General features: G+C 39.0%; 1 protein-coding gene across 2 annotated transcripts in view; it reads left to right on the plus strand.

Moving 5' to 3' along the window:
* Positions 1 to 12,957, plus strand: part of LOC143238170 (uncharacterized) — a 117,835-nt gene that overhangs the window by 72,613 nt on the left and 32,265 nt on the right. For both annotated transcript variants that reach the window (XR_013020439.1, XM_076478163.1), the window contains exons 5-7: positions 1,037 to 1,204; positions 2,395 to 2,562; positions 4,765 to 8,328. Coding sequence is in view for 1 of the 2 variants with exons in the window: in XM_076478163.1 (XP_076334278.1) it covers positions 1,037 to 1,204; positions 2,395 to 2,562; positions 4,765 to 8,328 (3,900 nt within the window). In the remaining variant the exon portion in view is untranslated. The remainder of the gene's footprint in view (positions 1 to 1,036; positions 1,205 to 2,394; positions 2,563 to 4,764; positions 8,329 to 12,957) is intronic.

The raw sequence follows: 12,957 nt of genomic DNA on the forward strand, positions 1-12,957 counted from the left end.
ACGATGATCGAAGAAGGTCGAAACGTTGTTCGCTCTTCTATGTAAAAGTGTTTTCTCAGCCCAAACGAGCCGTTTTTGCATATAAATTTCTCAACAAGTGGGTTTCTCGTCATCACTGACTGTAATCTTTACTAATTTTTGGATCGCGGTACCACACCTCAATTATGGCCTCAATTAGCTCATCTTTCGTAGTACAGTCTTTTCCCCGAAGTCATCCTTTACAAATCGCCCAAAGATTTTCAATAGGATTTAAGTCCGGAGAGTTTCCAGGCCAGTTCAGCACCTTTATTCGCGTTGTAGTCATAAAATTTTCCACAAGTTTCGATGTGTAGCACGGAGCCAGATCTTGCTGAAAAATGCCAGATCCATCTGGATATCTCTTTTTCAATTCTGGAACGACTCTTTTCTGCAAAACTTTGATGTACTGTGGTCCTCGCATCATACCTTCTATGATATGTAAGCCTCTGACGCCATAGTAGCTGAAAGAGCCCCAAAACAACTTCTTCAAGGGATGTTTTACGAACTGATTGATGTGAGATTCTCGAAGTTTCTCACCTGGAGATCTGCGAACATGCAGACTTCTTTGACCCTGTACGAAGAAATGAGTCTCGTCACTGAATAACACCTTCCTTCATTGTTCTTGCGTCCAGATCTTGTATTTCATACCCCATTGATACCGTTTTTTCTTCATTTAGTTGGTAAGAAGCTATTTTTTGACTGGTCTCCTTGCCGTTCCAACGCAATTTCGAATGACGTAGTGTTCCTCAAAATTTCGTCATATGTCCCAAAAATAGATCGACGGTACTGCAAAACACAACTAATGACACCATCTGTGTGAAAAAATAACTATTAAAGGAAATCAGCGGGTCCAGCGAACCTACACCGGTGCCATGCTGAAAATATTGTAAAATGACCATTTGTTTCAATTAATATGCACAAGGGTGTATATATATATATATTAGTTCGCACTCACGCTGTAGAAATGTAGGTAGCGCTTTTATACTTTGATTTACAATATTTTTATCGCCTTCGATAGGTGGACGAGCTACGATATGAAATGAAAAGGCGGGATCAAGAAATCATGGCGATGAACGCGAAGATGAGAACCCTTGACGAACAGCATCAAGACTACCAGCGCCACATAGCGGTTCTCAAGGAATCACTTTTCGCTAAGGAAGAGCATTACAGCATGCTCCAGTCAGACGTAAGTAACTTTAAACTGAAGAAAGATATAACTTAGGAATTCAAGAGTTCTATAAAACTGCTTTGTTGCGTAGCTCTAAACGACCTGGTTAAGCACCGTCTTCGAGTGAAATATCAGTAGATTTAATCATATAATTTCTTACTCGAAAGGATATATAAGAAACAGAGTGTTTGTTTTGGGTAGATTCTTTCTGAAAAGGTTCTTTCGAGATAATCAGTTTCTATGGTCCATGGATAAGAGTTTTTTACTACTGTATTGTTAAAAACTGACGTGGAATAAACCTCTTCAAATATAATCCAAAAATGTTTCTTCACGAAAGCAGTCAACTTCAAAGAATCCCAGGTGGGTAATGACTTTGGTATTAATATAACCATTAATAACTGTTCTTCAATGGATGAGTTCTGGTTGTCCCGGACTCGTTTATTATTCACAAACACTTCAGTATAACACGGATCTGAATTTAGTTGTCTTATCAAAATAAGATTTTTATATGCAAAAACGGCTCGTTTGGGCTGAGAAAACACTTTTACATAGAAGAGCGAACATATAAATTTCTCAACAAGTGGGTTTCTCGTCATCACTGAAAATAAGATTTTCTAGGAATAATCCTGTAGCACAAGTTGCTAAAGAAAGATATGAGGAACTTAATGTATTATCGAAAGGAAGTTCTAACGTTGAAAGAGCGATAAGTTTACTGACTTACAACGCTAAAATCCGAGGTTCGATTTCTCATGTTGGACACAGCAGATAGCCCAACGTGTCTTTGCTCTAAAACGCACCAAGTGTTTTGTCTAGTTATACAGAAACAGATGTCATGTAAAGTATCTGAAATAAAGTAAACAAAATAATGTCACTTCATAGAGTCCCAGAACGATCCATGATTAACATCGTTAAAAAATCGTAACTTTAGTGATGCAGAGAATTCTAGCCGAGGTTTTTAGTCTTTATGACAAGAAAAGGTTAAACTTCTATTTTTTGTATTTTTTAGACCATGAGAATTGTTCTTAGAAAATTTTAGCAAGTTCCGTTTTGGCCAAATGTTATAAGCTTTCAAGAGATTTGAACTTTGATTTCTCTTTTAAAATGATATAAAAATTTAAATTTAAAAGAGCCAACATGCCAGTATATTTATCACTAAATTATTTCTGAAAAAGTTAAGCCTTTTTTGTATAATTAAAAATTGTGTTTAGGTAGAAGAAATGAGACAAAAGTTAGAAGAGAAGAACGGTGACATCGAAAAGAAGACTCAACAGGCTATCAGAGCAGCTCAAGAAAAAAACAGGTTGAGTCAAGAAGTTCAGGAACTCAGGGACCACATGGAGATCAAGGACCGGAAAATTAATGTCCTTCAAAGAAAGGTAGGGGCAGAATTTCTGTTATAAACGTGAAACATTTGTTACGTAGGACATTCATAACGACTCGACCTCTGGAGATGGCTGTAAAGTTCAATGATGTTATATTTCTTGTTTTATTAATATTTATGAGATAGTGATGATACACAAAGAATCCTAGAAACGTGTCCAAATGTTACCCTGTGTCTTTCAAAGAGACAGCCTCACGAATAAAACGTGTATGGGATTCTTTTACGATACCATCTGCTGAACGAGTCATCCACAAACAAAACCTAGTCTACGAAATGTGTCAGAATCTTCATTGGTACGCTAACCACGGTTTCCTAATCTAGGGGCTGTAGCAACTACACATATTATACAGTAATGTTGAGGTAGTCAGTGTCTATACATGTGACGTGTGGAGATAGGAAGTTTGGGAAGGCTCAGTCAGAATGGTGCTTGTTTGTGGGTGAAAGACTTTTTGCTGACAACCTTTATAGTGGCTTGTAACGGTAAAAAACGGTTAGTAATAGTAATAAACAAATATTTCCTTTAAGTATTAGAAAGAATCTATAGTTTTTAATTTTTAAAAAGTGGTCATTTCATTGTTTGGTTTTTGAATTTTGCGCAAAGCTACACGAGGGCTACCTGCGCTAGCCGTCCCTAATTTTGCAGCGTAAGACCAGAGGGAAGGCAGCTAGTCATCACCACCCACCGCCAACTCTTGGGCTACTTTTTTTACCAACGAATAGTGGGATTGACCGCAACATTATAACGCCCTCACGGCTGAAAGGGCGGGCATGTTTGGTGCGACATGTATTCGAATCTGCGACCTTCGGATTACGAGTCGAACGCCTTAACCCACCTGACCATACTGGATCGGTCATTTCTTAAAATTCATAATTATTTCGAAATGTATCTCAATAAATTAAACATTCCACTCTATTGCCCCCCGCTAGTTCAGCGGTATGTCTCCAGATTTACAACGCTAAAATCAGGGGTTCGATTCCCCTCGGTGGGCTAAGCAGACAGCCCTTTGTGGCTTTGCTATACGAATAACAAACAAACCCACTCTATTTTGCTATTTTCATGTAAAGGGTCACGTAATGTAATTTGCTTGTTTGTTTGATAGGTGTATTAGGGCTATATTAATTTAGCTGTTCCTAATTTAGCAGCAATAAATCAGAGGAAAGGCTGTTAATCAACGACAACCAACACTGTTAGTCATCCTTAATTTAGGAGTGATGGACTAGAGAACATAGAACCAACAAATTGACCGTCCAGGCACTCAACCCATTAAGTTTCGAATGGCTCTGGATTCTAACTGACTAATCGTATGACAATCAGTAGAGTATAACTTATTAATACATGTAACGTGTATAATTATATTCTGTAAACAACATGTGTAATCCTCAGAATTATGTCGGGACTTGCTACAGACTAGTTTCCAAAACGTTGCAGAACGTTAAACTTTGATACTTTATTATAAGATATGAATATTCTGATTTTTACACAATATTAATGTTATTACAACGACAATGCGATTGCGATTTTAGGAAGTTAAGTTGGATGTACAGTTTCAGTGGCTGCAAATGGTTGACTATACCATAAAGTAATGTTAGTAATGAAATAAACGAGACGTAATGTTGACTGTTCTATTACATAAAGTAATGTTGATAATTAGTTGTAGTTAAAAATGGAGGGTGTCTACGCTAGTGACACAATAACTTAATCAGGTAACATTACTATATCCTATCCTTAGAATAACGTTCCCATATTCTGTCCTTTATGTACCATTACCATATTCTATCCTTCTGGTAATGTTACCTTGTTCTATTCATTCTTCCCACCCAGGGTCTGTGAGTGTTCCCTGTGTGAAAAGGTGGTGAAGTCTTGAATAACGTTCTGAGAATGGGCCTAGATGCTCGTGGAAAAGAACTGATTCAGAGAGATAGTGAGTGATCTGATGGCATGATCAGTGGAAAGAAAAATAGAAGGGAAGAAAGTAAATAATCGAGGTGATCTTTGTATGGTATTTGTTGTTTCTCTGAAAGTAGTTGCAGTACATTAAATACTGCAAATATGACTACTTGATCAGTCTGTAAAAGTACAATGAATATTTGTGATTTCTGTGCAGGCCCCATAGTATGTTGAACTAGACTGTGATCTATTTAGTCCAAATATATTTTATTGTAACAGAATCTCTTTTTTTTAATTATTTAAAACCAGATTGAGAATCTCGAAGACTTATTACGAGAGAAGGATAACCAGGTGGACATGGCGAGAGCCCGACTGACCGCCATGCAGGCTCACCATTCCTCTTCAGAAGGAGCTTTGTCCAGTTTAGAGGAGGCTATCAGCGATAAGGAGAAGCAAAACGTACAGTTACGAGAACAACGAGACCGCGCCGAACAGGAACGAAACGAAGAGCGCGAGCTGCACGAGCACGAGATTGCAGAGTACAAGATAAAGATGCACGCTCTCGAGAGTGAGATGGACAAGCTTCAGATGAAGCTCGAAAAGTCAGCTGCGGAGAAGGACCGCGTTGAGGTGAGGTTAGAAAACTCCCAGTCCGAGCTTGGTCAAGCCAGGGCAGAGTTGGAGAAGTTACAGTCAGAGATCAACAAGTCCCAGATGGAATGGGAAAAGGGAAAAGGAGAAAGCTCCTGGCTCACCCTAGAGACTGAACGCTTGAGAGAACAGAACGAATGGCTAAAGGCGGAGTTGAGTAAGATTAGAGATTCCTACGGCAAGTCAAACCTGTACCAGTCAGATGAAGTGGAAGTCCTAAAAGAGAGATTAGAGAAAGCCCAGTCGGAGCTACGTCGCGCGCAGGCCGAACTTCGAATGAACCAGGCAGAACAAGACAGAGCACGAGGAGAGGTGGAACAGATTCAAGAGAAGGTTGAAAGGTCTCAGGGGGAAGTGTATCGTTTGAAAGCAAAGTTAGAGAACGCACAGGCCGAATGTCAAAACCTCCAAGAAGAATACGACAGAGTTCAATCACTGATTGCTCGTAGCCAATCAGAGCGAGACCTATCCATAGCCGAAACGGAGAAGTTTCGCAATGAGCTTGAAAGAGTCCAGGGATCTCTCGTCAAATCTCAGCTACAACACGAGAAAACCCAGGCGGCTCTAGATAAAGCTCAGCTAGATTGTGATAGAATTCAGGAGAAACTGGATAAGGCCAACAGTGAAATTCGGAGACATCAAACTGAGAGGGAACAAGCACAATGTGAGATGGAGAACCTCCAGTCACAGGTTTATCAGTTACAGAGTCAAACTCAAAAGTACCAGCGAGAGAAAGAGATAGCATTGATGGAAGCTGAGAAGCTAAAAGAGAAGCAGGAAAGGGCGCAGTCACAGTTACAGCGCCTGCAACGGGACAAGGACCTTTCTCACCACGAAATCGAGAAACTCCAGGAAAGAGTAGACCTGCTTCAAACACAACTAACTAAGTCTAACAAAGACAAAGAAAACACTCAAGCGGAGTTGGAGGTCATCAAGGAAAGGTTCGAGAAGTCTCAGAACCAAATGGAGCAGTATCACTCAGATTACGACACAGCCCATACAGAGAATAGATTGTTAAAGGAAAAACACGATAAACTACAGCAGCAATTACAGAAACTACAAGAAGATAAAGAAATGGCAAGAGCTGAATGCGAGAAACTTCAAGGGAAGCTGGAAAGAAGCCAATCAGAAACGTTCAAAATCCAGTCTAGGTGTCACCAAGTACAAGTAGAAGTGGACAGATTAAATATAGAACTAGAAAAAGCTACAGCTGTTATAAACAAAACAAAGGAGGACTACAGAAGAGCTCAAGATGAATTCGAAGGGCTAGAAGAGATGTATTCGAGAACCAGTTCACAGCTTTCGAAGACAAAAGAGTCTGAGGAAAAGTTGAGAAACGAGCTTGACAGATGCCAGATGGACCTTGAAGTTGTGCGAGACAGATATGAGAAATCTCAAGTGGAATTAAGACGAATTCAGTCAGAGAGAGATAAGTTACAAGCGGAAGTGGATCGGATGTCCATAGAACTCGACAGAATACAAACGCAAGTTGGAAAGACACAAACCAGTCACGAAAAGTCACAAGAAGAGGTTGCCAGAATGCATGTAGAATTGGAAAAAGTGTATGAAAAATTGGACAGATGTCAGGTAGAGTTGAGAAAAACCCAAAATGAAAAGGATCGGATCCAGACGGACAAGGAAAATATACAGGTAGAACTAGAGAGGTACCAAGCTCAATTTTTTAAATATCAAACAGTACAGGATAAATCTCAGTCAGAAGTGGAAAGGCTGTATATTGATTTTGAGAAGGTAAAAGATAAATATGACAAGATACTTGCAGACCTAGACAAGGCAAATGAGGAAAAGGAAAGATTAAGTTTAGAATTAAAGACAATTCAGGAAAATGATGTTAAACGTAATGAAAGTGTTGTAGCACAAACTGAAAACTATAAAAGTTACGAAGAAACAGAGAAGTTGTGCATCGAACTCGAAAAACTAAAGGATAAATATGAAAGAGCCTTACACGATATCAGCCAACTTCAAGAAACGAAACTACGACAGCAGAGAGAGATAGATATTCTACGGTACGAACTAACAACAGGTCAACCTAAGGTTCGTAGGGTGTCATCATATGATGGAAGGCATGAAATGGATTTTGAAAAAATAATTGTTGAGTCAGGGAAAATGAAAGACAATTTTGAGAAGAAGGAGTTAGAGCTAGAGAAGATAAGAAAAGAGAAGGAATCACTTCAAGGACAAGTGGATGATCTGGAGGCACGTTTAGAACATTCTCTTCAAAGACTGGAGACGTTTCGAACAAGTCAAGGAGAGATCAGGAACAGCGACGCAGAGGAAACTGAGAAAATAAGGAAACAATTAAACAAAGCGGAAAATGAACTTCGACAGTCGCTTACAGAGAACAACAGACTTCAAATGGAAGTGGAGAGGCTGGAACAAGATCTAGATGATGCCGATAAATATATTGCTGGCTATCATGAGAATCAAGAGCATTCTAAAGAGGAGATTGGTAGGTTAGAAGAGGAAATTGTGCGGTTGATGGATAACCTTGAAAAGTCTCAGGATGAGCTCTATCGGGCTGAAGAGGAAAGGGAGAGATTGCAGCAGGAGTCATTGCAACACCAACAGGATATTCAAAACACAAAGTCGACAATGGGCAAAATACAAGACTCTCAATATGTTCCTAAAGCAGAGCTTGATAAGTGGAAAGAAGAGTTTCAGAGGATGCAGAAGCAAGCAGAAGACGTTGAGCACCAACTACAGACGACCGAAGCTCAGAACCAAGAATTACAACAAAAACTAAGGTTGGCCATGGAAGATGTTTCCAACTACCAGAAGCAAGTGGAAGATGTCAAAGCCGAGTTAGAAAAGACAAAAGAAGAAAGAAAAGAAATGGAACACAGACTGGTTGATAGACCTCATTCGGGGAAAAATGATCGAAGGGACATCGAGAATCTCCAACAAGAATTTCAGAAACAAAAGGCCGAAAGTCAGAGATTGAACCAAGAGGTTCAGAGATACAAAGACCAACTGAGTCAAGTTGACGAAAGTCACTGGACTAGCGAAGAATACGAAAGAGAAATAGAACAGTTACATAAATATCTAGAAAAACGGAAAGAAGAAAGTGTTAAAATGTCCAGTCAAATCCAGAAACTTGAGAAACAGTTAGCACAGTCACAAGATGAAGCAAAGAACCACTCATTAGAGCGGGAACGTTTCCAAGAACGACTTGAGAAATTGGTGGAAGAATTAGAAGCGAAACAGGTGAGCAAATATATCTATACATCTTTTTACGTCTTGTGTAAATTAAAAGTATAAATAAGTTTATTTGTAAAAATAAGTTAGGACTAATAATTAACGCACCTAGTATTAATTAATGCTAGATATAACTTAAAACCTTGATCGATTATTTTTAATTACACTAAAGACTAATTGACACAACACTGAAACAATATTACCTTTGGTTTTGTCTAACATCATCAGACGTGAGAGTTCTCCCTGATTTCAAGTGATAGATTTAAGAGAAGGCAGTTAGTCAACAACACTCACCGCCAACACGTAAGCTACTCTAATCGAATTGTGAGATTTAACCGCCACTCCTCCATGGCTTCCACAATGGACAGCGGGATACCTTTTGCTGGTTACGGGATGCGAACCAAGGAATCTATGATCAAAAGTTGGAAAGTTAGCCATTAGACAGTACATAACCCACTTTGTAATGGAGGCACCAACCGAACTGAATTATTAGAACTATAATCACAAGTAATGGAGTCTAATCAACTAGCGTCTGTCAGTTATAGTGAAATCATACTACTATTCCAGGTTAAATTCCTAAAAACCTATAATTTTTAAGACATCTTCTTTGTTCAGTATTCTTTGAGTCTGATTTTTAATTCATCAGTAAATCAGGTCGAAAACACTTTTTGAGCTAGGTGAGCATATCCTATTTCTGGTATATAATGGACATAACGCAATACCTTAGTTTTTTTATGTATGAATGGATGTCAGTACTGTAACTGTTGTAAGGCATATTTTGCTTAGTCTGTATTCACCGTAATATTCTTGTTAATGTTGTAATTACTCACGTAAACACCAGACTTTAGTTATGTGTTCACTGCCTGTCTACTTTATTAGGATTCCCTCTTGATATGTGATTAAACCTGCCTGGCTACCTTATCAGGATCCCTCGATATGGGGCTCAATCCCTTCTGATATCATATACCACCGGAAGCTTTTTATCCGACTGTATTGACAAGTATTGTCTATAATGAAGCTTCTGAGTGTTGTAAAACTGTTCCATAGAAGTAGAACAAGACTAGGATTTGGTTTAACAAACTTTGGTAAATGTTTTGACATTATACCAACATGGCGCATTGTCTCACTATTGTAGTAAACGAGGATTAGTTCAGATAAGTTGTTGAGGGGATAGGCTTCAGACGGTAATACGAACCTGTATGTACCAAAACGAGACATAGTTCATTGTACAGTACACTGTGGTTTACTTTAACAGCTCACAGATCTGAAAGAGTGCAAGTTATTCCGATCAGGAGCATGCTTAATTTACTTTCATTTACATACACTATGAATTAGCTGCAATAGTTTATATTATAGGCAAGTTTTATGTTTTGGTTTAAATAAAGACGGAGCTCTCAGTTTAAGTCCAGATGTGCAGTAAGTGATCTGCACTGTAGCACATTATCACCACTTGTAGGAATACATCATTAGACTGAACTTAAACCTCGATAGGTTATCCCCACATATAGGGACACATCATTGAGCTGAACTTAAACCTCGGTAGGGTATCCTTAATTATAGGGACACATCATTGAGCTGAACTTAAACCTCGGTAGGGTATCCTCACTTATAGGAACACATCATTGAGCGAAACTTAAACCTCGGTAGAGTATCCTCACTTATAGGGACACATCATTTAGCTGAACTTAAATCTTGATAGGTTATCCCCACTTTTATAGGGACACATCACTGAGCTGAACTAACCACGATAGTGTATCCCCACTTATAGGGACACATCACTGAGGTGAACTTAAACCTCAATATAGTATCCCCGCGCATAGGGACACATCATTGAGCTGAACGTATAGTTAATCCTCGATAGGGAGGGTAACAAGAGGGATACAAGCAGAATTGCGTGTACTGGTATTATTGTTGGTCCTAAAATATTTTTCTTTTTTTTTATCTTTTCTCCGCCCATTACGAGTATCGAAAGTAGAATATCAGTGCTAGAAGCCCTCTGACCTACCTCTGAGTTGTGTAATACTACAGTCATGGATCATAGGTCTCCTAGTTAAAGTCAAATGCGAATGTTCATTTAGTTGCTCATAATCTGTATATATGTCTACACATTTCACTGTATTGGACACTTAATGCGCAGAAAAAAGGTGGGTGGTTCATTATACTTTCCTGAAGAGAAAAATAAAATAAATAATGTTGTGTTATTAATTATTGTTTTGTTTGTTGTTTTTAATTTCGCGCGAAGCTACAAGAGGACTATCTGCACTAATCGTCCCTAATTTAGCAGTGTAAGACTAGAGGGAAGGTAGCTAGTAATCATCAGCCACCTCCAATTCTTGGGCTACTCTTTTACCAACGAATAGTGGGAATGAATGTCAAATTATAACGCCTCCCCGTCACACCAAACATGCTCGCCCTTTCAGCCGTGCGGGCGTTATAATTTGGCAGTCATTATCTGAGGATAACCTGAGGATCGCGAGTTGAGTGCCTTAACCACGTTGCCATGCCGGGCCTATTTATTATTATCTAACACTGATTTATATATGACTTCAGTACATTTATTAACAATTACAATTAACTTGCTTAAGCTAAGTCACACCTTAACAGTTGTTGTACATGCAAAATGGTTATACATATATATAGCGCCTGTACCGTTATTATGTCTATCGTTTTCCAATCATCCTAATGATCCTTGGAATTTACGAAAGGTCTCATCGTCACTAATATGGCTTGGCTAATTTGGTTAAACATACTGGCTGGTTTCAACTTTCTAAATAAACTTCTTTGCTGGAAAATGGCAATAAAAAGAAGTATTTTTCAACAAGAACCTTACTGAGGTATCAGTGGCGTAGTTTGGGGGGCAAGGGGGTACATCTGTCCCCGGGCGCAGCATCGGAGTGGGGGGCGCCAAATTGATCTTACATAATTAGGAATTGTTTGTTTGTTTGTTTTGGAATTTCGCACAAAGCTACTCGAGGGCTATCTGTGCTAGCCGTCCCTAATTTCGCAGTGTAAGACTAGAGGGAAGGCAGCTAGTCATCACCACCCACCGCCAATTCTTGGGCTACTCTTTTACCAACGAATAGTGGGATTGACTGTCACATTATACACCCCCACGGCTGGGAGGGCGAGCATGTTTAGCGCGACGCGGGCGCGAACCCGCGACCCTCAGATTACGAGTCGCACGCCTTACGCGCTTGGCCATGCCAGGCCATAATTAGGAATGAATTTCAAAATGAAATGTTTTCCCCTCTTAACCAATTAATGCCCAGTGTCCTATATATGGGAGTTGCAACGTCATGTGTTGACACAACTTGATTGTGATTTGATCACGTTATCCCATAACGCTGTCTAAACGTTGCGAAAACGTCAAATTGCAACGTCACCTCCTGACGAATAATGGACGTTGCTAAGTAACGTTGCCACAACGTCGTAATTGGTCACATTTTTCTATTAAGTTATCTAAACGTTTTGAAAACGTCAAAATGCAGTCATTTCATAGCGAATAATCAACGTTGTTATGTAACATTGTGTAAACGTTGTGAAATGTAACATTATATGCTGTAAATCAGTAATCAGAACGCACATTACACGAATACTTCACCGAACAAAGTCGGTAAATTGTCTATTACGTGATCCAGTTTTCGGAATGCTACCATGGCCTCAGCGCCCTGTTCTTCGGGAGTAACCGAACGGCTATAACAGATAATTGAAATGGGTGTTTAAATGACTTTACCAGACCCCGTATGTCTGGTAAAACAGCAGAGGATGTAGGACTCGCAGCAGAAAATGAAATGCTACGACTGATGAAATGTATGATTGACAAAATGCACAGAAATGGGAGACAGATTCATCAGCTTGAAGAAACTGGACTCTGGTTTAGCTTTCTTTTAGACATAAAGGAACTGATGTCCACAACTAATGAGAATAGCTTGAAACAGAGATGCATTTTTATGGCAAGCTCTCACGATACAGACTTGAATGGCTTGGAGATGTTCAGTGAAATAATGGACTGCCGAATGTTATTCAAGACAAGAGCTGATGCTAAGCTTTCGACACCAGAGAACCTGCTCCGCTTCATTGTGCAGTATGGGGATGATGTATTTCCAAATCTGAGAGTTGGTCTGCAGATCTTACTTACTATTGCAACATCTATTGCCAGTTGTTAAAGGTCTTTTAGTAAGTTAAAACTTATCCTGTCTTACCTGAGATCATCTATGGGACAGGAAAGATTGTCAGCCTTGGCTTTGCTGAGTGTGGAGCGAGAGGTTACCGACAACATAAATTTTGAGGAACTAATCGATAAATTTGCAGCAGCCAAGGCAAGAAGAATTTCTCTTTGAAGTTACATAATAACATCCAAAGCATTATATCAAACTATTTATTTTACTTTATGTTAACTTTTCAGGTTACCATATCCAAAGTAATGTTTTAAGTTTTCGCAATGTTATATTTGACTATTATTTTAGTATAAAATAATTCTGCATTAATTTCTTTATATGCATTCTTGTTTCTGATTCTGTCCTTCTCTGTTATTCAATTATATCTTCAAAGTACCGTTGTTCCCCCAATTATTTCACTTTTTCATCTCCTTCATACCCTAAAAATACGCCACGAAATGCAGGTTTTCATGTTCTAAAA

Source organism: Tachypleus tridentatus, chromosome 13 (genome assembly GCF_004210375.1).
Source record: "Tachypleus tridentatus isolate NWPU-2018 chromosome 13, ASM421037v1, whole genome shotgun sequence".
In the NCBI taxonomy this organism is placed as follows: domain Eukaryota; kingdom Metazoa; phylum Arthropoda; class Merostomata; order Xiphosura; family Limulidae; genus Tachypleus; species Tachypleus tridentatus.